The sequence below is a fragment of the Pelecanus crispus genome, chromosome 3 (genome assembly GCF_030463565.1).
Source record: "Pelecanus crispus isolate bPelCri1 chromosome 3, bPelCri1.pri, whole genome shotgun sequence".
In the NCBI taxonomy this organism is placed as follows: Eukaryota; Metazoa; Chordata; class Aves; order Pelecaniformes; family Pelecanidae; genus Pelecanus; species Pelecanus crispus.
Genome location: NC_134645.1, coordinates 76,801,575 through 76,827,833, shown reverse-complemented (window position 1 = coordinate 76,827,833; position 26,259 = coordinate 76,801,575). Strand labels below are relative to the sequence as shown.

Sequence of the window (26,259 nt, the reverse complement as noted above, 5' to 3'; positions counted from 1 at the left end):
TTTAGAACATCTGTTTGACTCCCAATAATCAACCAGCAGTCACATTCAAAGAAAACTTAGGAGTGTTTTATAAGACTGCAGCATAGAAGTTAGTATAAAAGAAGCTTGGGGCATGCTGACATAGTCTCGTACAGGGAGAAAGAAAAAGAAATGGTAGGGTAGGAGGATGAGTTTGGTATCTGGAATATATATTACGTTAGTAAGTGAAATATCAAACCCTCATGCTGTTTTTATCCTTTTCATATGTAGCATTTTAAACCAGAAATTGTGTATGACTGTGAAATTAAATGGCTAGCTGGATTTTGAAGAGTTTCTTTTATACCTTCTTTTTTAATTGATAGAATCTCTAGGAGATAAATTGACACTGAAGTTCTGTGGTAGCTACAGGGAGCTCACTTTGTTGCGTGCCTGGTATAAAAATTTGCCACAACAAGAGCTAAAGGTAATCTGTTGAAATAATAACATAACTAAATTTCTGTGTCTGCTTAATATGGCACTGAGAACTCCTAAAACAGACTCAGTTCTTGTTAGTAATGTGTCAACACAGGAGTATCATGATTGACACTAAGAGCAAGCCCAGTGTGAAAAGGACTCTCTTGTGATCAAAGCCAAAATTGAGAGAAAAGGATCTGAAAGAAGCTTTAGAAGCAGCAGAACGATGATTATAGACCTGTGGGGAAACCGAGGGAAAGAGGATAGAAAGTAGATGAAGGTTTCCAAAGGAGTAAATTTTAGTTGCCTCCTCAACACCAAAGCAGTACAACCCTCCTTCTATAGTAAGCTCTTAAAACTTCTGAGAAACGTTGTCTATATGTTGCCTTTTTTCCCCCATATTGATATGAATGTAGCCCTTTACATTTAACCACTCCTTTGCCTGTCTTCCTGTGAACTGAGCTGCAATGAACATAAGCATGTCAGAGTGGCTGCTGCTGAAACACGACTGGTAAAGAGATAGGGGCAAACTTGTCATGTTTCATGTTAGGCACCGGAAATGTAAATCATCAATTTTTCAAGGACATTTTTTATTCTTAACATTTTTATTGTTGCAAATGACTGAGCACTTAGCCTGTGCAGTTAATGGGGTTTTTTGTTTTGGCAGCCAACCAGAAAAATGTGGAAAGGGTGAAAGCTGAGAGGTTGTTTTGGATGAAACAGATTTTTTCAAGGATTTTTCTTTTTTCTTTCCAAAACAAGAATTGGAAGATATTGTTCCATTAGTGAAGAAAATAGCCCATTTGAGTACAAGAAAATATTTTGTTTTGGAGGCCTTGTAAGAAAAATACTGAAAATTGAGTCTAGTTTATAAAATAAATGTTGGTGGTCTCATTCCCCTCGGTAGGTATACTCCCTCTTGGTATGTATACTCCCTCAGGCCATGGAAGAATATTTCTCTCCTTTGCCTGACGGGATGTTTAAAGCTGTATCTCCTTCCCCAGAAGTGGGTCAGAATAATAGCAAGGGTCCGTGGAGTGCCAAGGCATTCCCATTGCCATTGGGAAGACTGTTCAAGTACGCAATCGATTTCAGGCTCAAGAGGTCGGTTGGCCCCGTTAAATGCCACGTTTGCATCCATTCTTGACATTTAATGTGCATCAAACTCAACCACGCTGTTAGCTAGCTACCATGTCTAAGATAGATTGCATCAAAATGCACTAGAGGGCTGCCCTTGAACTAGTTTTCACCTGGAAGCTTTTCAAAGAGAGCCCTGACTCATTTCCTTTGCATCCACCTAGTGGGAGTGAGAGGTTCAGTACTGATGGAGGGAGTACTGGCGTGCTTCCTTCAACCATTAGCTGAATCTGCCCTCAGCCTCCAAGAGTTACTCTGCAGTAAGTAATTTGTCATGGGAAATTTTGGAGCATTAAACTTCCGGATGTGGATTACTTGTGTAATATATGTGTCAGGATGTGCTTAATGCTTCATTTTGCGTGCAGTGATGCCCTATTACTTGTTGACAGATTCTAGAAATCAGATCTCACACTGCCTGGAAGGGTATTCTATTTCTCAAGTTAGAGAGTCTTTTTTTCCTATTTACTTTGATTTGTTTTTCAGAACTGGATACAAACTGAAGTAAAGGTGATTCTAAACGTCCCACAAGCCATGATCAGGCAACTCACCCAAGCAAGAGAGATTGTTTTAAATCCTGCCTTGAACGGGGCAGACAGTGTTTTTTCCATCTTGGCTTTTATTTCTTAGAGAAATGCTAGCACTTCTCATTTCAGTGAGGAAGTAGTTATTAGTAGAGGGAAATGAGGGAAAAATACAGAAAACCATTTCTACTGAGAGAAGAGACATTAGTAGCATTAGGAATGTTGTCGAGAAACTGAGAGGTTGTGGTAATCTTACCACAATTTTTCTTCGTTTTGTTGTTGTCATTGATACTGATTTTTACTCCCCATCCAAAATTCTGTACAATTGGTATACTTATTTAGAGCATGGAATTGCATTTAGTGAAGGTGGTATGTACGCTCTTAGCCTTGGACAATACAGTGCATGCATGATGGTTCTTGCTATCATAAATTGATGACTGAAGAAGTGGGTCTTAACCCTCCCTTCAGATTCATTGTCCATTAATGAAGGTGGCAAATCTAAAACAGATAATCACATTGCACCATGCTAAAATTCTCAACACATATAGGAAAACCATACTACTTATCCATAATACCGATCTTATACATGATCTCTTTATTTCTCCAGTTTCTTCATGGAGGATTTATATCAAACTCTAAATGTTTAAACTAAAGTAACAAAAATATTTTATATGACACAGATGAAGAGAACTTAAAAGAGCACCCCAGGCATGTATTTGTCCTGTGCCATTCACAGAATTTGTCCAGACAGCAGTTCTTTGTGCAGAATGATGCATATGGCTTTGGATGTTTATGGAGTTTGATCATTAGGCAGCAAACCCGTTCAGCACTTTTTGCTCTTTTATAAACCTCCGCAAGTTTCCAGATAGGCACCTCTTCCAAATACAGGTATAGGTATGTAAGTTTAAAAATATACTTTTTTTTTTTTTTTTTGTACTATCTGTGGGCATGCATTTATGGTTTAGCTGTTGTTTTAAAATATGTTTTAGAATCTTTCGAACAGTTGCCTTTGCTGAAAGTGCTTATGTTTGCAACTAAGTAGTTGCTCTATACTAAAGAATCCATTATAGATACTTTTATGTACTTTGGATTCTTTTTTTGTAGCATCTGGTACATTTAAAAGACTGAAGAGGCTAATGCAGCATTGAGGTAAAGGTTACTTGCTGCCTTCAGACACAGTTAATTGCTAAGCTGAGGTTCATACTATCTGATGTTAAGTTTTACTCCTGAGAGGCTTAGAAAATAGCTGTTTTCCAGTGCAAAGCATTGGCATGTTTTTACCTATCTTTATTTGTATAAATACACACAACTTTTCTTTAATATTTCAGAGCAGAGTAGTTAATAGATAGCACTGAAAACTCTTTTTTCACATCGTATGTTCAGTGCAGGCCCATGGTACCATGCTTTCCCACAGTTTATCAGCCAGGCTGTTTACCAAATCTGACACTGGACATCCATTTGAAAAATGAGAGCATAATTCAGATACAAAAAGCATTTAATGCTTGCTACTTGATCCTTCTTGTGAATCATGTTCCATATTGTTCGGTGTACATTGCTTCGTTCCACTGAAATTCAGTTAATGGAGGTGCACTGATTTATATCAGCTAAAGAGTTATTACTTCAAGAGAGCTTCATTTTAAGAACAGATGTTGACCGTGGGTTTGTCTGTTTAGAAATGAGGGTCTTTAAATTGTCATCTTCAGTTTTCTCTATTATTTGTGTGCATCTCCTCTGTTAAATTCTATACAAGACTTACTATACAGAATTTCAATTTGAGGAAAGTTACGACAAAATTACTTTGTCTAACCTGAGGTGGGTAACTATGCCAGTATGTCGGCTTAGGATGCCTAACATAAGGTTTTTTACACTGAAGGGTTTGTTTGGGTTTTTTTTTTTTTTTTCTGAAGAAATCAACAACCTATATGCAGTCATAACTGGTCAATTTAGCACTTCCCTTGTAGAAGAGTGCTTTCTATTTAATCAATAGTGGTGCCACAGAGACTAATATATGCTCTTATACAATAGAATTTTATGAAGTATTGCATTCGAAACCAAACATAAGTTAGCATACATTTTAACAATGAAAGTTACAATAAATCAGTTCCACTGTCAAATCCCATTTAAGATGAAGTCAGGTAAAGGTCATTAAATAGCTTTAAGCACATTCTAATTAGCAATTTGTATGTTGTTACAAGGATACTAAGCTTTGAATTAAATGTTTTAAATTAACTCAAATTCTTTCATTGTTCTTTTCATCCCCCCCTAATGTATAGCTTAGCCTCAATCACTTTGTAATTGTTCCAGGCAGAGGCCTTTAAAGTGATATTTCCTGTACCCATCTGAACTCTGAACTCTGATTTCTGAATGTGCAAAGGTTTAGTGGAAAGCAAAACTAAAAATACTTTGGAAATTAGGATTCATGATATAGCTCATCAAAGGTATGTTCATGTGTCAAAGGATTTCTGACAGCAGTCACGGTGCCAAGGCGTTGCATATAACCAGCATAGAATGCAATTTTACTTTTACATATAGGACTCATGACATTTTAAGAGCTTTTTCAATGATAAGGAGAGATGAAAAAGCCAAAATAGAGATGCAGAGAATTAACTGAGATTGACAAATAACCACTTAACTCAGATTTTCAATTTTTGTGCCTCAGTGGCACAGTATAAATAAATCTGGAGAGTCAGAAGAGTTGCTTGCCCAGTTCAGCTACGTTTTCTTCTGGTTTATCTGGAAGTACGGAAAGAATGAGCGTCTAGGAAAAGCATGTAAATGTTTTGGCTTGCAGGTCTGTAATTTTTTGCACAACAGTTAAGTGAAAACATAAGTAAGAAATTTCACTAAACCTGGCTGGAAGTTCTCACTGATAAGTTTAGGGTTAGAACCAGGAAAAAAAATGACAGAGAAAGGTTCCAAACATTGACCACAGAGAACAGCATGTGGATGTGGAGAAGATGAATAGTAAATTTCTATAACTCTTTTTCCTGATGCTTTAACAGTTATTTGTTACCACTCTTATAGCTGTCTGTCTTAATGTTGTTCATATCCATTTTCTGTCAATGCCTGTCTGTTAACAAAGAAACAATATGCAAACAAAATAATCTAGTCTGATAAAAACTCTGGTTGAAAAAACAAGGTCAAATCCTGCTGCTCAGTGCTGAATGCATTTATGTATTTAATTTAAAATCTGTGAGATAAAGATTTCATTTCAAAAAAGGAAAAATGAATGTATAACTTCACTCAGCAGAAGATGGGATGGAAGCTGAGAGAAGATGAACACTTAAAACTGTTGGAAAATCAGCTTATCAAAAAGCCTGCAGAGGCTTTTTTTACATACAGGTATAAATGTGCCAAGTTCATTTGAGTTCTTCCAATGATGTTAGATACACTGAAATAAAACTTAAAGGTCATTTTTCTCACTTGTAAATGTTGTGTTTTACCATAGTTGCAGTGCCCTAGGCTGATGGTCATAATTTCTACGTTTCATTCATGCATTTTGAATGCAAATGCTCCTATAGCAGAATGAGGATTTTTTTTTAATCTTGCTCTTTTGGTATTTTTTCTCATCTGTTTGTTCACACTATTGCTTACACAAATTAAGATGAAATCATATTTATAGAGCCATAGAATAGTTGAAGCTGGAAGGTGCATGTCTTCAGGAGCACAACACAATTTCTACTGATTGCAGTACAACCGTCTCTCATCTCAACAATTTAAAATTCATTTCTGTAATAAAAAAGAGATTGCATAAAAAGTGAAAGAAGAGAATAACCATGAAAGCAACTGATCGTTTTTCAGTTTATCAAAGATTTTTTTCACTATGTATTCCTTCACATTTCCTTTCCTGTAGAACTGTGCCTGAAAGTACTGTCTGTACTGCAAAACGAAAGTCTTTGATACACAATATACACTTGATTTAAGAGAAATATTTGTTCTACACTACCTCCACCTCCATTATGAATTTCCTTGGTACAAATTTACTACTTTGCTAAGTTCAATGTAATCATTAGATACAAGCAGGTAGTTCCTAGAAAATAATTTTGCGTAGTGGCATCATTTTACCTCAGTTTTATGTTAAACACAGGTTTTTTGAATGCTACTAAGTATATTAATTTGAACTACAGTCATGAAAGTAAATTTCGTCATCTCTGCTTCTATCCTGGAATGCATTTGGGAAATGGAGAAGCAGCATAGTGAGTTATTGCATTATACTGGCTTTGAAGACAAGTTTAATTGTCAGTCCCATAGCCACCATTCAGGAATTTATCAACATTTGGCTCCTTTGGAAGAGAAAAAGATTGTTACAGATTTTTGGAGGAGTATAAACTATGGGATATTACTTTCTCACAAAAATTATGTGAATCATGCTTCATATAAATAGATTCCGTTTCTGTACAATCAATATTCTGCATATCTGTTTCTTGTAGCAAAACCCCAGAATATTGCAAACGTTGTTTTAATATTTAACAACTTAAATCTTTCTAATAAAATTAATGAGCTTTGAAGGTTAACATTGTCCATACTTAGGAAAGAAAAAAAATGGTCTCAGAGACTTGGTAAGTAGCTTACTACTGTGTTAAAATTCAACATGAATTGCCTGACTTCAGAGACATTAAGACATACACATGTCACAGTATGGTAATGGAGAAAAACAAGCGGGTGAATCTCAATTTGGCATCTTTCTTTATTGACAGGCTAGTGAAGGATGCCCCATGGGATGAGGTCCCTCTCGCTCACTCCTTAGTTGGTTTTGCCACTGCGTATGACTTCTTGTACAGCTATCTTAGCAAGACTCAACAGGAGAGATTTCTCGAGGTGATTGCCAATGCCTCGGGATATATGTACGAAACATCATACAGACGTGGATGGGGCTTCCAGTACCTCCACAACCACCAGCCTACCAACTGTGTGGCCCTGCTGGCTGGAAGCCTGGTTCTGATGAATCAAGGTATGTGCTAAACAGTAGGAACGTTTTTCTGAAGTATATCAACTGAATCAGCCATTTATGCAGCGAAGTTCAGGAACTGATAGAAATGCTTCTGACAGTACAGCAGTATTGGGTTTGCTCTTTTGCTGCTTAGAAAAATTTAATTTACTGAATAGAACAAAACTCCGTGGGCAGATGTACCAGGCATAATATGTATGCATATATACCTGTGTATATAAATTCAGTTATCTAAGTGATTCTGAAATTCTTACCTCACTGTTTGTAAGAATTAAAAATCCCCTTTTGTATAGTCTGTCCAGTCCAGATTTACAGACAGGGTCTTTGAGGGTAGATTATCAGTAAAGACCTATGCACTCGGTCTCCTTACACAACACATTGAGGTCAGCAGTCAGAAACACCCCGCACCCTGAGCTGGGCGCTAGACAACAGAATAACCTGGAATTTCATACAAGACTTCTGTCCTCTTTCCCTGAGAGAGCTGCAAAGGTGTAACTTTATCCGCCCGAAGGCCACAGCTCAGGACCTTTCTTTCCAGCATCCTTTTCTATGGAGATGAGCAGGGCTTTACCTTTTTCCCTCTGAACTATGCCCTTGCACCCCACAACGTTCATCCAAGAGGTATCTGTGCCAGGTGTCATATCCTTCCTCGCTTCAGGAACTTAAACCCGTCCTTCCCAGTTCCCAGGTGAATAACCTCACCAGTGGCTTTTGGCTGCTCTGCCTGGGGGCTATCCCTCTCCTCCCGTCTAAGTGATACACAGTGTAAATGAGAATGCAAGTCATGGAGTCAGAGGGAGAGAGCAGATAAGAAATCCTGACTTTAAACCCCAGCAGTACTTCGGCTGAGAGGTGAAAGTCAAGCCATCACCTGCTTTTATAAAGAATGCATCAGTATTTTATCAAGCGATTGTTTAACATGTACTAGAAGTATTTTGAAAACATGATGCCCATTGGAACTACTTACTTGCTGCAAGTCAAGGAAAATCTGGTTTCTGCATGCTGATGGCATTGCCAGGCTGTACAGCCCTACCAAGCAAAGGCACATCTGCACATCACTGGAGCTTTCAGATGCCCAAAGAAGCGTGACAAAAAACTGTGGCACGGGGGTCATCTTTTTGTTAAGTGTTTGTCAAAACAAGTGCATTCACTGATGTGCATGTGCTGAAAAGCAGCAAGAGTATGTGTGGAAGTTATGCCATTTCCTCCTATCTTGCCTTCCACAAATTGAAGACTCAGATCATGGTTATTCAGTGGGTTTTGCTAAATTCTTCATAATTCCATCCTTCCCCAAGCCTCCATTGTTGCAGAAAGCTGACAGTTTGTGAGATGACTCTGCTTTTCATTAGAGTATAGACCATAAGTATGCTTTGTGCCAAACAATGGTAACATCACAAATAAAGTTGGGCAATATTTCGTTCACCAAAGGTTGGTGGGGTTTTTTTTGGGGGGGGGGTGGAGGGGAAACCAATTTCAGCAACACTCGAGCAATTTGAAAATTTGTGCTGCTATTTCAAATGAAAATAAGTCAAAACATCCAGACTATATTTCAAAATGAAAATTCCATTGTTTTCAATATAGAGCAACTTCATTTTAAAAAAAATGAAATTAAATGAAGTTTTTCTGTTGGTTTTCTAAAATAAAAAAAAAAAGTTTCTTAAAAATTCTCATTCCAAGGTGAAAGGCTTTGAATGAAGGAGAAAAATAAAAGGGAGGGAGAAAAGGAGTAACCATACTATTGTCCCCGGATCAAATGCATAGCAACTGCAAATAGTATATCCCAGTGTAGACCTTTATTCCAAAAGGTTTAGATTTCAATTAATAATTGTAAACACAATTCAGCTATTGAAGCATGCAGAGACTAAATAACCAGCTTAAAAATGTGTAAACATCATCACAGGACCAAAAAATGAAACTAATGGAAATGCATTCTAGGCATACACATATACTGAAGTCTTTGCAGTTAAAACACTCAAATATTCAAAAAAGAAACTTGAGTAAGGCCTAATTTGATATAGATACTGCTAATTTTAGGTGAGGTTTGTTCTGTTTTGTTGTGTAGCCTGACAGAGTGTGGAGTCTCTTTTTTATTCTAATGTATTATTATTCTTTTAATATACTACAAGTATAGGGTAATAGCATAGATATAAACTAAGCAAGCAGAATGTATATGCATTATAGTGGTAAATACACTGTGCTGAACCATGGAAAATAGCGTTCTTGCTAGAGCATTAGTCAAAAGCTAGCTATTGTGGCTGTTAATGTCACAAGGGAAAACGAGGGTGGAAGCATTTGGGATTTTGTTCAGCCAGACCGCTGTGCTGCCAGCTCCATCAGAGTAATGAAGTAGTGTCAATAGCTGTGAATAAAGAAGGTAGAAGTAGCACCACCTGCCCCTGTTGCTCAGGCCTTGCCCATCATATTTCTCTCTTCAGCCAGAGGATGAAAATACCATGTTAGATTCAGGTTGTCTGTTTAACTCAGACATTGCAATTTTTTTTTCTCTCTGGTAACCGAGCAGGATTTGGCAGCCTTGACTAGTAGGAAGTCTGAATTGCTCATCACTCTGCTGAGCATAAATACAGTAATTGAGGCAATGCCATGAAACAGGTTTGAATGCAGCTCATACTCGCTTAGCCTGGCACGGGTGCTTCATTCAGCAGGCACTGCTTCACCACGTAATGGGGTGTAATGTATGCCAGCTGAGCTCTGCTATATGGTGGAAATAAGTCTGGTTAAATCTGTGTCCATTCACTATGAGTTGGGTGGACACTAAGTTGTCATATAGAAGCGCAAGGCAATTGGTGTCTGTTTAGTCTTAACTCTCTTGCCAGTGAATCCAAGAGAAAATAAGAGAAGGCACATAGCCTTTCCTCTGCAGGGATCCATGTGCTGCCCTCTGCAATACATAAATGTAGTGCTGAGGCTCTCATGCTTGTGCTTGTTCCTTGGTGAAGGCAGACAAGCCCTGAGAAGGCCTTCTCACAACCTCTTCCCAGCTCTTGATTTGTGTAGAGCAGACCAAAATAGTAAGATCTCTGAAAGTCTTTTCTTTAGAAGAAAATTAACTATTTAGGGCTTGTATATGTGGAGGCTGAAACTTAGTTGGAAGATTGATTTTATTCTGGAATTGAGGAATCTGCATTTGGAATTAACCATGCAAAACTTTTCCAAAATAACTTCTATTTGGATAACACTTTGGGTTGTGCAATAAAATGAAAATGTAAGTAGAATGGAGCATGCCTTAAAATAGAGCATGTATTAGTAGAATATCAGTTAACTGCAGCTCAAATGTGAACTTCTTTGTATTTTTAAACTCTGAGGATCTCCTTACCACACTGGAGATCATGCCAGTGAAAAATGACTGATTAGAATATTTGCATTACTGGAGCCCTCTAGTGGGGACCGTAAATCTGTTTTCATAAGGCTTTAATTTGAAATACAACAGTCTTGGCATGACTCTTCCCTTTTTGCGTGTCCTGAATGCATTAAGGAAATTTTCCCTTTGAAATTGAAAGCATAATCCCACATTATTAGCAAAAAGTGTTTGACAGATTTTCCCTGCTCATGTGACCTTGCTTTGCTGTGTTTATAGTGTTTTATTTTTCACTTCAGGGATGCTGCAGCATTAGGTCATATTTTAGAGCTCTGGATTGCAGATTCCTTGCTGTGAAGGATCCCACTGTGGGAGTACAGATGACATAATCTATGATCTGTGGTGGTGTAATTAGATTTGCCAACATCTTTTTCTTTCAGGCTACCTTCAGGAAGCTTACTTGTGGACCAAGCAAGTGTTGGCAATCATGGAGAAGTCAGTAGTCCTGCTGCAGGAGGTCACAGATGGCTCCCTCTATGAAGGGGTGGCTTACGGCAGCTACACGACCAGGTCGCTGTTTCAGTACATGTTTCTTGTCCAAAGGCACTTTGATATCAATCACTTCAGCCACCCCTGGCTCAAGCAGCACTTTGCATTTATGTACAGGACTGTCCTGCCAGGTAGGTCATCTGGGTGAATGAAGATGACTCTTCTAATTCTTGAAGCAGCAGTAAATTTCCTACTTGAAGTAGGCCGTTTTTAAATAACATTGTACTCGGATTTTTTTAAAATGACCTTTTTCTTGGATTTTACCTTCATCATCCATCAAAACAGTGACATCCTTGTTTATCAGTGCTTATTAAAGATCACTGTTTATTAAACTCTGGCTTTTAAAACCAGTCAAAAGGTAGCAACATCATTTGGGAGAAAAAGCAATGGTTCAGAATTTGATTTCTGGTTTTCAGTGTTTGAAACAGACATGTTTCTGGGGTTTTCTGTTTGAAAAATAATATGCTTTGAGATTCTTATTGATGTTTTCCTTTGCCAAAAATCATCACACTAAAATACTAGGTGAAAGGAATAGAAAATGATGAAGCCAGGATAAAAGTTATCAACAAAGTATGGGAAAGTTTTATACACCAGTTTTCCACAAAACATTGAAATAGATTTTTATTAAAATATTTTTCATATGGAAAATGTAATTGACTCGAATGATAGGTTTCTCTGTGCAGGGGTACATGAACCATTTTCTTTTTTCAATGTGAGAATTAAACAGAAATATCTGAGTTCACTAATGGGTCAATTTTGCAGACTTTTTAATGTCTCTGTTCTTTTGCTGGATCTCTCCGGTCTCTCACAGTGTGTTTTAGCATCTCTGATTTGAAGTCCTAGTTGTGACTAAAAGATGGAGATGTACAAATAAGAAACCAGTTATAAGTTAATAAATATTGCTGACTCCTTCTAGCTTTCAGAAGAGATTTAGTTTCAGGCAGCCTTGCAAGTTTTCGATGATGGTTTTCTGTTGCTTATTTGCAGGACAATTCATTAGGAACTTATTTTGTTCAAATTCCTGGTTGAAAAGACAGTGATAACTTTATTGGCTATAAGAACCCCAGATCTAGCCGTGTATGTAAAGGTGGGCTGAGCACAGCTTTGGCATGCCAGCATAGGCGTGTAAGGAATTGCGCTGACTCCATGTGAGACCTCGGGCATCTACTGGGGAGAGGTTCCTAAGAGCAAAGTGAACTCATGCTAACTGTTTCAGGGTGAAGCTCATTTTTTTTTCTTGGGGAACTTCTCTTTTCTTGCTTTAGAGAGTTTGGATTGACATAGGAATAGTGAAAGCTGTAAAGAGAAAGTTACCTTTGCCAGATTTGACTGAGGAGAGGAAGTGGATGGGACATTGCTTCTTACATTTTTTGTAGTACTTTGTCTGTAGCCCGTAGCCGAAGAAGAAAGGTGAGTATTCAAGTTAGCTACAGCAGAAGGAAACAGCTCCTGTGTAACCTGTTTATGGCTCATTTACAAGTAGGTCTATAAACATCTGAAAAGGCTGTTTCTGTTTGTGTCTGTTTGTACTGCTTGGCTTCACCGTCATGGTCTACAAATGCATCTTTGTAGGTTTATTTGTTCTTTCTTACATTCCTTTTCCCTTTTTCCCAAGGGTTTCAGAGAACTGTGGCCATCGCGGATTCCAACTATAACTGGTTCTATGGGCCGGAGAGCCAGCTGGTGTTTCTCGACAAATTTGTCATGCGCAACGGTAGCGGGAACTGGTTGGCAGAGCAGATCAGAAGGAACCGAGTGGTGGAGGGCCCGGGGACACCATCCAAAGGGCAGAGGTGGTGCACTCTCCACACTGAATTTCTCTGGTATGAAGGGGAATGAGTGGGCTCAAAAGAAACCTGACAGCTGTTCGCTATCAGTGATAATTTGTTATCTTTAGATTTGTACTGTAGAAGCAGAGATCAGGCTGGCCATGTGTGGCCCAGAGAGTTTTTAGGCTCAGAACTTCTTCACTTGGCATAGGTGTGCATACAGTATGTGTTGCTACAGGGAACACCTTGGTCTTGTCCTGCATCTGCTTTTGTGTTTTCCTTCTGTTGTCTATTGCTTTTATAGAATACAAGCAGTTCCAAAAGGACTGAAAATTTGCCTGCACTATTCTTCGGTTTATTTGGTCTGTTCTAATGGTTTTTAATCCCGTTGTGTTCTTTAATAATTAATTAGGTGAATATTTAAAGCATAGTTCTCTTTTAAAAGATATAAGTAATAACATAAGCTTTTTTTTAAAAGCTAAAGTAATGTAAGCAGTACGGCTACTATTAGTTGGTTTTGCACACTAATTTGCAAGTTATGCTTAGAAAAAACATCACAATAGATGACTAGATCCTTTTTTCCATGTAATTTACAGCTCTGCTAACTTGTATGTCAAACATCTGAAGGTAAGAAATTAAAAGACCCAAGAAGCTTTAGATAGACATATAAATTCCCTCAGTTTGTGGAGAGAACAAGTACATTTTCAAGGAGTCAGTGCAGCTCTATTTCTCTCTGTTACAAGAAAAATATTATTGAATATCTATTGTTTTGCATTTATGATACACACATTAGAATGCATGTTTATTAGGCTCCAAGCACCCTTCATCTTGTTATTTGCAAAATACAGAATCTCTCCTTTACAACCCCATTCCATTATTTTTTTCTCCTGCGTCTCCGTGGAAATCTTGGGAATTTGTACTTACAAAATTCTTTTTCATGTCAAAGGGAAAGAAATTTTTTAAGAGCACCTGAGTTAAAAAAAGTAACAAACCTGAATATTCCAACATTTGCCTTTTCCCTGTGCTGCAGTGTTGTTCTTGTGATGAGCATGTCCATTTGCATTACAGTCTCAGGAAAGAGGTCTGCTTTTAGGGGAATCTCCATCAAGGATGACTAGATATAGAGCAGGTTCCCAGTGCTGGTTGGAATTACCTGAAGCCATATGCAGGACATGAGCTGTGATCGTCTAGGGCCTGACAGAGGTTCCTGGTTAGCTGTAGAGAATAAATCTGATGACAAACCATCTAACAGAAATATTACTGGGCTTAATGATGGTTTTGTTTATTTTGGTTGCTTAAAAACAATACCAGAAGGTTAGGTTTTGTTTTCCATGGTTGGGGTTTTTGTTTGTTTGTTTGTTTTAACTCCTGTAGATCAAATAAAAGAAAAACTATAAGCATTGTAACCTTTTCTGGAATTAAGCCCTCTTTTTAAACTGAATGTCTTATATCTTACAATTTATACAAGAAAGCCATCCAAATTTTTCTTCAGCCTAGTTGAAGAAGGAAACTAACATACAGTAAGTGATATAAATCATAAAAATTTATCCTTTAAAATGCCTTTTCATTAATTTTTAGTTTATTGCTAATTCTGTTTGGAGACTACAGACTTCTACAATCATCAGTCTGGGGAAACAGATACTCTGCTTCTTTTAGTTAAGTAGTCAGTAAATAGGTGCAAATGTTGATGTCTAGTGCAAAGCAGGCAGTGTCTACAGCCTGGTCCTAATGTGCCTTTTTAAAAGATTTGTATTGCAGTCAGTAGCTTTGTGATACAAGGCAAAAGGCAGCTAGTTTGAAATTAGTGGTTCTCTTGTTTTTGGACTGCAGAAGGACTGCTTGCTTTAAATGTGGAGCAGATGCTTCCAGCTATTATTCAGTAAAAAGCACACAACAAATTTGTATAGGGATTACTATCATAAATATCGTTACAACTATATGATTAGTTCACTCAGGAAGCGTTATGTGTGGGCTTTATATTGTTAGCTTACTCCTTGATGTAAATATTGAATCATTTTTTCAGTTTTGTATAAGTGCTTATAATGGAATCAGTCAAGATATTTTTAAACCCATTTTCCTTGTCTTTTTGGCAGGTATGATGCAAGTTTGCGCTCCGTACCTCCACCAGACTACGGGATTCCTAAGCTGCATTATTTTGAGGACTGGGGAGTGGTAACCTATGGAAGTGCTTTGCCGGCTGAAATCAACAGGCCTTTCCTTTCCTTCAAGTCAGGAAAGCTGGGAGGACGTGCAATATATGATATTGTTCATAAGAACAAGTACGAAGAGTGGATCAAGGGATGGAGGAACTTTAATGCTGGCCATGAACACCCGGACCAGAACTCCTTTACTTTTGCTCCCAATGGTGTACCTTTCATAACAGAAGCTCTGTATGGGCCAAAATATACTTTTTTAAATAATGTGCTGATGTTCTCTCCTGCCGTGTCCAAGAGCTGCTTCTCCCCATGGGAAGGGCAGATTACAGAAGACTGTTCCTCAAAGTGGCTTAAATATAAACATGACTTGGCTGGTGACTGTCAGGGACGAGTGGTTGCAGCCATGGAGAAAAGCGGGGTGGTTTTTATCAGGGGAGACGGAGTGGGTGCATACAATCCTAAACTGAAGCTGAGAAAACTGCAAAGAAACCTCATACTTCTCCATCCCCAGCTTCTCTTGCTAGTAGACCAAATCCATCTAGAAGATGACAGCCCCCTGGAGGCAGCGACCAGTTTCTTCCACAATGTGGATGTGCCTTTTGAAGAAACAGTTGTTGATGATGTCCATGGGGCCTTTATTAGGCACCGTGATGGGATATATAAGATGTACTGGATGGATGACACTGGCCACAGCAAGAAAGCTATCATAGCCTCAAGGATGTATCCCCGGGGCTACCCGTACAACGGAACGAACTACGTGAATGTAACAACCCTCTTGCGGCACCCCGTCACGAGGGCCATTTACCTTTTCATTGGGCCCTCCATTGACGTGCAGAGCTTTACCGTCCGTGGAGATTCTCCGCAGCTGGACGTTTTCATTACCACCAGTGAGCACGCCTACACGGTGTACCTGTGGCCTGTTGAGGATGGGTCCCGCACTCCGTTTGCACAGGTTATTGCAGACCGCCAGAAAATTGTCTTTGACCGAGCCTCTGCCATTAGGAGCTCTGCAGTGCCAGAAGTGAAGGACTACGTAGGGATCGTGGAGAGGAATCTGCAGCATTTTAAGCCTGTTTTCCAGCTGCTTGAGAAGCAGATCTTGTCTCGTGTACGCAACACAGCTAGCTTTAGGAAGACTGCTGAGCGCCTGCTGAGGTTTTCAGATAAGAGACAGACAGAGGAGGCCATTGACAGGATATTTGCAATCTCACAGAGGCAGCAGCAGCAGCACAGCAGAGCAAAGAAAAACAGAAAGGTAGCCAAAGGCTACAAATTTGTTGATGCTGTGCCTGACATTTTTGCACAAATTGAGGTAAATGAAAGAAAAGTGCGACAAAAGGCACAGACTCAAGCACAAAAAGAGTTGCCTGTAGATGAAGATGAGGAAATGAAAGATCTTCTGGATTTTGCAGATATCACTTATGTGAAGCACAAAACTGGGGTGTCAATCAAAGGCCGGTCAGGGCTGGCACAGATGGTGACGACTGCTCGAAGTAGTGCCCCATCAATATCAGCTTCTTATACCCGCCTCTTTCTAATTCTCAACATTGCTATTTTTTTTGTCATGTTAGCAATGCAGCTCACATATTTTCAGAAGGCCAAGAGACTGCATGGCCAAAGATGTCTGTATGCAATACTTTTAGTAGACAGCTGTATATTATTGTGGCTGTATTCTTCCTGTTCTCAGTCACAATGTTAGCAGAAGACCTCTACTAGTCGACCAGTTTATGGTCATATACGTCTATGCAAAAGCATTAACCCTAATAGGGCCAAAGTTTATCTTATTTTTTTCTGAAACATTCCAAAAACAGCTGGGGAAAGATTGGTTTCAGACCAGAAGGGATGGAAGAATAGGGCAAGCAATGAATATCTCAGAAGACTAAGTACTTAATAAGTACTCCTCCTTTGTGTTTTGAGTTGGGCCTCACATCTGAGGGAATGTTATGCTTTGTTCATCAGAGTTCAGTAAAGTTGTAATTATTTTTTTGGTGAGAAGAGCCCTCTTAATTTCTAAGGGCTTTCTTTTTTATACAGAATTGGGTTTGCATTTAGTGAGTTTTCATTTCAGGCTGCTATGGATGTCTCTGGACATTCTCTTAAGAAAAGGACATTAAAACACAAGTACGTAAGGCAAATCTTAGCAGTAGATTTCATTTCTCTCTGCCAAACCAAAGAATGCTTCAATATGGGACACTCCTGTATCATTATGGCAGACCCTTACATCATGTCATCTCTTCCATGCTTTACAATCTGGCACGGTGGGAAATGGCAATCATGTCGGTACTTGCCAAGTGAGAGGCACAACGCCTGGTAGGCAATTAGCAGAAGGCAAATATGGGGCTAACTCAAAGTATAAAGGAACACAATTCTCAGGAAAAAAAACTTTATCTTTCAGTCAAGTGTAGACTGTAGAAGGATGAATGCTGTAGGGTCTGTTCTCAATTTTACAAGGCAGGGTTTCACAAAAGTTTTCTATAGTTTGAAGCAAGTCTTAGTAGGGAAATAATGTCCTAAATCACTGCCCTTCCATATGCAATTGTAAAAATACAAACAAAAAACCAAAGCGATCCTGTGGTAACCTCAGCAATTGCCAGTATGGAAAAAGAGGTATTAAGGAAGTATTTAATGCATTTTTTCTGTTCACATGGCTAGAAACAGAGGACAGTTAAAATTGTGTTAACAGCCTGTTCTCTATAAAGCACCAGCAAGGGTTCTGCAAGCTCTTGGTGGCCCCGGGTCAATTATTTGGGGATTAGTGGTAAATGGCATCATGTGGTTTATGACAAAAATAAATTTGACGTCTCCACATATATCCCCTTCTGTTCATTAAACTGATTTCAAAAAATCATAGCTATTTGGGAGGATGGAAGCTCTATGGAATTGGGGCATATCTGTATGTCTTTACAGAAAAACAATTCTTCCAGTACATTTGCTAAATAAAAACATTGTAATTGTCTCTGTGGAAAAGTTGTTTTTTCTTTGATTAAAATAATTTTCCTGATAATTACAGTAATGATGTTCACCAGCACTTTGTTCAAACCACAAACTTTTGCTTCCTCCTCCTTACACCTGTTTAGGTATCTGTTTTCTACATTGCTGCTGTTAAACCTTCTGTGAGTCAGTGTGTTGAAATGTGATCTTTCCTTGTCTAGCCATCTTCAGGGAACAGATCAGAATATTTTCACTAGGTTCCAGCTACTGAGCCAGTTCTGAGCACTGTATTCACGTACATAAGCCCTACTACAGTCTCCAGTGCTTGGATGTATTGGTACATTTAATCTGAGCAAAGATTTACGACCCCAGTTAATTTCTGATCCATGCACAGTCAGTGGAGAAAGAGAGCCTTCAGATAGCTACTCAGTCCACCTAAGACCTTGAAACATCTTCAAGACATACCTTTCCCTTTTCCCTAATTGCAAAAGACATGTAGTGTGGTTAATCACCTGTTTCAAATCACCCACTTAATTGCTCAAGGTGAAAAGAGCTGAGCCTGGGGAGTGTCGCCCAGTATAGCTCCATGTTTGTAGTGGTGCCTGCTGAAAGTATGACTAGATTGTGACAGGCTGTGTATCACTGGAAATCTCCTTATTTCTGCCTTTGCACTATGATGACATGAAGACACACAGAAATAGCTGTTGGGTTATATGCAGTTTCAAAGACACTGTTGGTTAGTTTTTCAACATTAGGTGATAGTATTATTGGCCATGAAACACTGAAAAATCAAGATGCAGGTACCGTTGCAGTTTAGTTGTACATCCTGGAACATCCCTCCACTGGGAGCTGGTGCCATAAAATTGCCATAGGGAGTCATTATGCCTTATAAGCAACTAACCTGTGCCTGTGTCTCCATGTCCTCTTTGCAGACATATGAACTTTCAGGAAAATAGAGAGCTGTGGTAGCTTTTAGCCTTTATCAGACTAATGCCAACAGTGGAGTTCATACAAATATTTCACTTTATTTCATGTCTATGCACATTTACCCTGTGTCATTTTGCCATTGCTTTGAACAATCAGCTATAGAAAGCCAACCTATAGTCTAGAAGGCTTTTGAGAAATACCTGCATTTCTTGGTCTGCTTTGTAGTGTGGCATCTGAATTCTAGCATGGAATTTGTGTAGCTGTCAAATGAAACTGCAGAATTACAGAGATTAGAAAGTAAGGTGTGGTCGTGCATATTAGTTCTCATTTACACTACACTTTTCCGCACCGTTCTAGCAATGCAAAGGGAAAGAGGTGGTTGCAAGGGCTCCCCATGCACACAGTTAGGTCTTAAAGCAGCTTTTAAAGCAGACCAGCATGCAAATGAATAGTGTACATGCAAGATGGAGTGAAGGGAAATGAAATGTACCGGTCTGTTCTCCTGAACAGGAGACCAGACCCATTTCAGCATAAAGTGGGAATCCAAGGGTTTTCCAGCCTGTGCTTGCTTTGCATCCAATACCTTTCTTCTAAACATCTATGAGTTGCCTGCATATGACTGTCATTACTGGCCACTCTGTACTCCACTTACACAGATGTAACTTTGATTCAGATAGGGAAACTAAAGTTTGCTTCAGCTAGTGATGAAGCTGTAATTGTGCTGAGTATATTTCAGACCAAAAAAGAATCTTGTTGCTTTCTTACTTAGTCTTTTCCAGGCCAGAGCCTTGAAAAAGTCCCTCTCCAATGGTCGTGTAAGTTTTGTTTCTGTTCTTTGCTTCCATTCTTCTTGTCCCTCTCATTCCTTATCAAAGATCATAAATTTTAAATGGAATTTGAAGCAAATGGAAGAATAGATGGTTCCATGCCATCAGCAACCAGCAACTCGGGCTGTTAGGTAGAAGTGTCTATGTCACAGTGAAGAAATAGTTTAAGCCCTCAGATGGCAGCATACACTGAAAAATCTGAGCTGCCCTTCCTTTACTAGGAAGTGCGGTGAGGAAGAGCAGGTAAATGGGAGCAGCCCAGATAGCCCTACTCTCTGGTGGGAGGGCTGGAGAAGGTTGGGGTTCCTCAACACTTGCTGACACAAGAGAGGATGCTGTCCTTGCCTTTGTGTCCTTTGTCTGAAATGCAAGAGAGACGCAGTCTCAGTGAGCTCTATGTCCATTGCAGAGGCACTTAGCACTAATTTCATCTGGATTAGGTATACTGAACAACTTTTGAAATGTCACTGTGTGGTACCCAGTAGCAAAGTTATCTTTCACTCCCTATTTTAAATGGAGTCATAACATTGAACTGTTTCTGGCACATGCCTCTGCTCCCACTCTTACTCTGCTTCTTTCTGGTGTCTAAAAATGTTAATTTTCTGCATCTCTGGTTACAGGAAAAGATGGCTATCCTACAACTGGGTGTATGTGGATGGATTCCTGTATTCATCTGAGACCCCACTGACTTCACTCCTCTTCAATAGCTGATGTTCAGTCATGCATGCTTCATTTCAAGGCTGCAGTCCGAAGTAGTCTAAAGTTAGTTCAGTGTATTATGAACAAAGTGAATGGGAATTCAGCCCACAGGTAGCAGTGTGTATGTTTGAGGGTGGAATCTGGCTCTTAGATTTTTTAATGATTTTTTTGAGTCCAGCTAAAAATTGGCTATGTATGTTATACACATCATTGTGACTAAAGGAAGCAAAGGGAATGGAGCACACTACCTCATTTCTTAAAACTGACAAGATCAAAGCTTATTCTGAAGGATTATATGTCTGAAATACATCAAATTCTTCTGTTGGCCTATGTATTTTCCACTGATAAAAAGTTTTTTCTTAGTGTTTGAAAGCATATAGTGTTTGGAAAGTAGCTGTATTTCTGCACCAGGACATTACATTCACATTTATTTGGTCTGAAAAAGTCTTAGTTGGGATCAAACATACTTTGGTCTAACTTTAATCCTTTTGCTCTGGCTACTCTGTTAAAATTCAGTAGGGTAACTTCAAGCTGGTAAGTCAGACTCAGCTAAAGAAGTCAAGATGTTATTTTCTGTCCTTTTGTGGTAGCTGACTCCAGGAGCACCCTGCGGCAGGAGGCCTATGCGATCCAGTGCTGGATATGTCCACATTGTCATCAGTACACACTGCTTTCTAAACGAGTTCAACCTTGAAACAAATAATGTCAAAGCACTTCAAAGAAAGAGCCCAGAACCCTTCAAAGGAAGGAACATAGCTGTTGTCTGCTTGAGGCAGGCAGGAGAACTGGACCCAACTACACAATATATAAGTGCATTCTAAAAAATACTCTGAAAAAACAGGATTATCATTGTGTCTTCCTCAAAGCTGGCATCAGTTTTTCTCCTGATAATAACTAATACATATGGGTGACTAATTTAAATTTGCACTTGCCTTGGTTGCTACTCTACACTGCATAGTGGCTGCAGCAGGAAAACATAATTTCATGAAAATTTAGATTTCATCTTCAGTTTTCAGTGAAACTGAACATGACTGTAGTAGCCATTAGATACTACGGAACACATGAATCCATACATACAAGGCCATATCTTCTGTGCTTTAATTCGTATTAATAAAAATAGTAAGAGAACAATGTAAGTCATGCATTGTGGTAGTGATGTTCTTGTGGTAATGGAATTATGCCGTTAAATCCCACAGATTTGTTCTCGGCCAAATTCCAAAAGGCAGAAAAAAGCCGGAGGAGAGATGCTGTTGGCATGCCTTTATATGTCCATGCTCTCCACAAGAATGCCTGCAACACCACTGGAGTTACTGTGGGAATCCTCATTATACTGAAAGACAAACGGTGGGATCCTAATAGTCCCCCTGGGCCTCAGTAATGCTGTGAAAGCTGTGTTCTTCTCATCTGTTCTCAGGTAAGCTTTAACTTGCAGGTGTAAGGAGAGCTGGGACTTCAGAGCTCTTCAGCTCAGCATCTAACTCGGGGCTGCCCAGTATACAGCCTCATCCACCTGGGCTACAGATATTCACCAGTCTCAGAAAGGAAAAGCACTGTGGGGTCCACTGGGAAAGACAGGCATGAGGAATGGGCTGTGACCACCATTTGTCTGGCTGGTAGCCTGCTCTGTGTATGAGAGACCCTTGGGGAAGACATCAGTCTGGCAGGGTCTCCGTGACTCATCACGGTGGTGACAGCCCACTCCCCGCTTCCCTCTTTTCTAAGAACCTCTGACATGTGGGCAGGCAGCAGCATACTGATGTTCACATGCACAGCATACACACAGAAAGGCTGGTGTGCGTCAAGCCTGCTACGCAGGGGTTGTATGACATTCAGTCATTTGACAGGACAAGGTCCAGTACATGTGTCCTCCATGACATACACGGTGTATTCCACAGCAACAGTAAAGTCGGGCATTGCCACCTAAGCAAGGCGCACTTGCTTTTTCCTCATACATAAGCCTGCTGTAGGCAATGAGCTGTGCCACAGGCATATGCCTCTATGAGGAAAGAAGCTCCTATTTGCCATTTTACCCCAGTGTATCTAGCCATTACTTCTGCTAAATGCACGTGTAGCATTTCGCCCAGATGCTACCTTTCCTGCCATGTTCCTCAGGCTGATAAAACAGTATTCATAGCATTTATGATGATTTTCCATAAGTTTAGGGACTCAGAGGAAAATTGCTTAGCATTTGAAATGCATTGTTGTGTAAGGCATTTAGCATGATATTGCGGCCTTTTTCCCCTTTAACTTGTGCCCAAAACTACCATGATTTTACCCGTTTCACTTCTAAGTGACCCTGGGACAATCAAGAGGAAAGCTGCCCCCTCTAGCCCCTAGGGCTTTGCTACCATGAACAATAATCCATAGCAAAAGGATATATGAATTTATGACTTTCCCCAAAACATTAACACACATTTTTTCACCAGTAAGCACTTTCACTCCAAACTTTACACACTTAGTCTAGCTACGTACCTACCACCACTTGGAAGGCAATCTTCAAGGAGCTGGAATGATTCTAAAATCATGAGTATGAAATCCCTGGAAGCTAGGAATGTCAGGAAAGATGAGCCTGTTGGATCTGCCCACAGGAAATGCCAACAAAGAAAACTTGAGGAGGGTGGGGCATGGAAACTTCCCTAGACTCCCACACTGCTGTGAGAGTAAGCTACATGAATTCAGCTTGTGGCAAGAGAGAGTAGGTGATCAGCTTTGCGTTTCTTTTTCTCCCTAAAGAACAGGACTATCCTTAGGATGAGGAGCTGAACTCTTCAGGACATGCTAAAGAAGGCCATGTTGCTTCATTAACTAGTAAAGATGCTAAAGCAGTTACAGTAGATCTTAACTGATAATTATAGTCTCGAACTATATTCACTTCTGTCATGCTTGTCTTTTTTTCTATGGCATAACACTTATTTTGGTCGAGTAAAGTAATTGTATTCTTTCTTTTATTAAGTTTGTCAGGTAATGAAGGTAACTGTGATTGACCCATTGGCAATGATGAGATCCCATTTCCCCAGTGAATGGTGAACAATATGCAATGGATTAGCCTTAAAACATGCTATATCTTACTCTGCCTCAGAGAGCCCAAGGCTTCATAGGACATTCCTCCAATAAGCTGTGTGGAGGGTCTGGCTCTGACAGCAGAAGCGGTAAACTCTGGTAAAACACAATCTTGTATGCTTCCTGAAGTTTCCTCTGGCAGACCCAACTGCAGATTGCTAGCAATGGGAAAATGGGCAAAGGACCAGAGTCCCTGGGAGGGCATTTAAATAACTCCGCCTTTATGTAAGGTAGAGGAATATAGATGATGTTCAATAATGCTATAAAATACTTACAGCTGCAAATGCCTTGCAAATAAAATTACAATGATGATGGAGTATTTGAGCATCACAGAATAAATGATGGCAGACCCAGAGACTTGGAAAGTTACTGCTAACATAAAACATAGGCAACTGGGAATGGTTTCTCTTTATGTCCCATCTATCATTATTTCATTTTAAATCATATCTTCCATCCAAAAAAAAAAAAAAAAAAACCAAACAGGTTTTCTCTGCCAGTTACAATGTCGTAGATTCTCCCAAATGGCAGGACAGGCTGACAGCAGGACTAGCTGCACATAAAAGGCAGGAACTAAAAGCACACACACGAGTGCTGTTGAGCGTAATAGAGTTCAGCCTTTAATACAAGCCAGACGTAGCTACCATAAAGTCTGAGACAGCTCATGCATTTGCGGTAAGCTGAAACAGCTTGGGTATTCTGCAGGTAAGGAATGAGATTGGTTAGGAAAACTGTATGAACAAGTGAGGCTGAGGACGAGAAGCCAGAAACTTTTCAGTTCTGTAAGAACAAAACTCAGTTACAGGAGACCGAGACCATTTCTAGACCTCCCTCATGGTCATCATTGCTGAATGAAGAGCAGGATGAATGTTCATTCTGCGGGAAGAAATGTATGCTAAATTTTAATTATATGCTATATCTAGTATATCATGTAGGCAATTTGTGGGAGAGGGGTTGAAAAATCAGCGGTGAAGTCTAGTCACCCATCATTTCCTTTGACAAAGTAGTGCTTCGTGGTGAAGTTATCTTCCTCCAGGGGTATGTTAGAAGTAGTAGCTGTTGCTACAAATGTCTTTTCACTGGTAAAAGTGTATTGATATTTTTGAGCAGTTCCTTCTGTATGGATGACTGGTTTGCCTGTCTTCTAAAATTTACTGAGGAGAAATGGCTGGCATCCCTTCAGAGGAAGATTCATTAGGTTTCTTTTTTTCATTCTTAACTTGCTCACCTGACTTTGCCCAGAGAAGGCTGTGAACTTACTGGCATAACTAAGACAGCTGCATGTGGACAGCTTTGAAAGAGATAGGGTCTCAGCTCTTGTACTGCCTTACTGTTAGAAAAAAAATTCTTTAAGTAACAAAATTTGGGCAGCAAAGGAGCCCAAGGATGGGAAACCAGAGACAGGGGAAAGGGGCATACTACCACGAACTGAAGAACTAGTTAGTTAGTTAAAGTTTAAAAAGAGGAAGAAGGATTAATTGAATGAAAAAGTACAGAGCATATTTTGTAGCATATGATCAGACAGCATTAGGCCACAAACACACACATACACAGGAGTGGAACGGAATCAAATCTTAGCTATTCAGCAATCCCAAAACAGCAAGATGTGATGGCATAACCTGACGAAAGCAAGGACACATGGAATGCAAAACATTTATAATAAGAGTATAGAAATATTTGGGGTTTAATGTGCTTAAATTTGCAAAGTAATTTCATGGCATTTCATTTTCCATAGTAAATGAAAAAGACTGAGCTTTGTTTTCTTACAACTGACTAGTTGACTACCCAGGGTGATTTACCTGATTACAAATGAGTTAACTCTATAATCTGCCTCACTAAGGCTCCTTAATTTCATCATAAAACCTGACAACTTCTACCTTTCTAATCCTATGAAAATATCATATATTTTCTTATAAACTCAGCAAATATTTTTTTTTACTTAATCCACAGCCAACACTTAAAGAATTGCGCAGACTTATTTATGGCACGTATAGACTGTGGATTAGTGTAGACTAAACAGTAAAGTCCTCACACTGCTGGTTGCTGTAGGACACTTGGACTGGGTTACAGGACCCTCCCTGTCCAGAAATGAGACCTGTAGGGGACCTGTAGTGTTAAAAGAGTAAGCAGTAAATAATAGCAAGAGAAAATTAGTGCAATGGCTTGTGTGACTCTGTACCAGAGCTCACCCATCAGAGCCTGCTTCAGAGCTATGCTGTTTTGCAGACCTGGTTCCTTCCTACCCACTAAGATTCGTTTTCAGCCAAAAACTGCTAGTAAATTTAATGCCTTAAAATAGCAGTATGATGTACACAAAAGCTTGTAAGCTGTACATGCCCAGTCACAGCGCTACTTCTCAGGCTGCTGCTCTGCTAAGTATTAGTACTACTGATGATTTATGTGGTGCCACTGAGCTGTATGACACTTCACAAACGTGTAAGAAGACTGGTTCAACCGTAAAGTCAGAATAACTTCCTTGGTTTCACAAACTGAGGTAATGGGCCTCCAGGGGAGGTCAGTCCACCTGGAGGGTAGGTGCAGATCTGCTTGCGGACAAGACCCCTGCTAGTTAAGCATTAATTTCACCTGGAACGAGACAAAAGGTGTTACAAGAATTTTCCTAGAATAAAAAGACTTTTCCATATGTCTTTCTGAACTGGGCACTGAGAAATGCAGCTTACCACTCTTTCACTTGAAGAAGTCCAGTTGTTATAAAAAGAAAATCAGTGCTGAGGTGCTCTTTTCCATTGCATCTGCGGATGTACAAGATTTTAGATTAATAATGTGCAGAGCTTGATAAAACTAATGACAGGAACTTGGGACAGGATAGGCCTTGGTCAGAGCAGCTAGAAAGAGAATGACTTGTAGAAAAACAAAACCAGTCTTTTGCTATTCTGAACAAATAGCAAGCGTCCCAGCAAAAAAATAAAAAACCTATTGTAAGGACTTACTAATGTGACTAAACCAAGATCTACTCAATAGGTACTGGC

The 26,259-nt window shown here is 39.5% G+C and overlaps 1 protein-coding gene across 3 annotated transcripts in view; it reads left to right on the top strand.

Annotated features, from left to right (window-relative positions):
• DSE (dermatan sulfate epimerase) overlaps positions 1-17,696 on the top strand; it is a 36,268-nt gene extending 18,572 nt beyond the window's left edge. The window contains exons 3-6 of one of the 3 annotated variants that reach the window (XM_009483905.2): positions 6,788-7,041; positions 10,795-11,034; positions 12,519-12,726; positions 14,766-17,696. In XM_009483905.2, coding sequence (XP_009482180.1) covers positions 6,788-7,041; positions 10,795-11,034; positions 12,519-12,726; positions 14,766-16,527 — 2,464 coding nt within the window. In that variant the 3' untranslated portion in view covers positions 16,528-17,696. Of the gene's footprint in view, positions 1-6,787; positions 7,042-10,794; positions 11,035-12,518; positions 12,727-14,765 lie in introns of those variants that run through there. The other 2 variants (XM_075708004.1, XM_075708005.1) reach the window with 2 other exon arrangements.
• Positions 17,697-26,259: the final 8,563 nt, after the last annotated feature.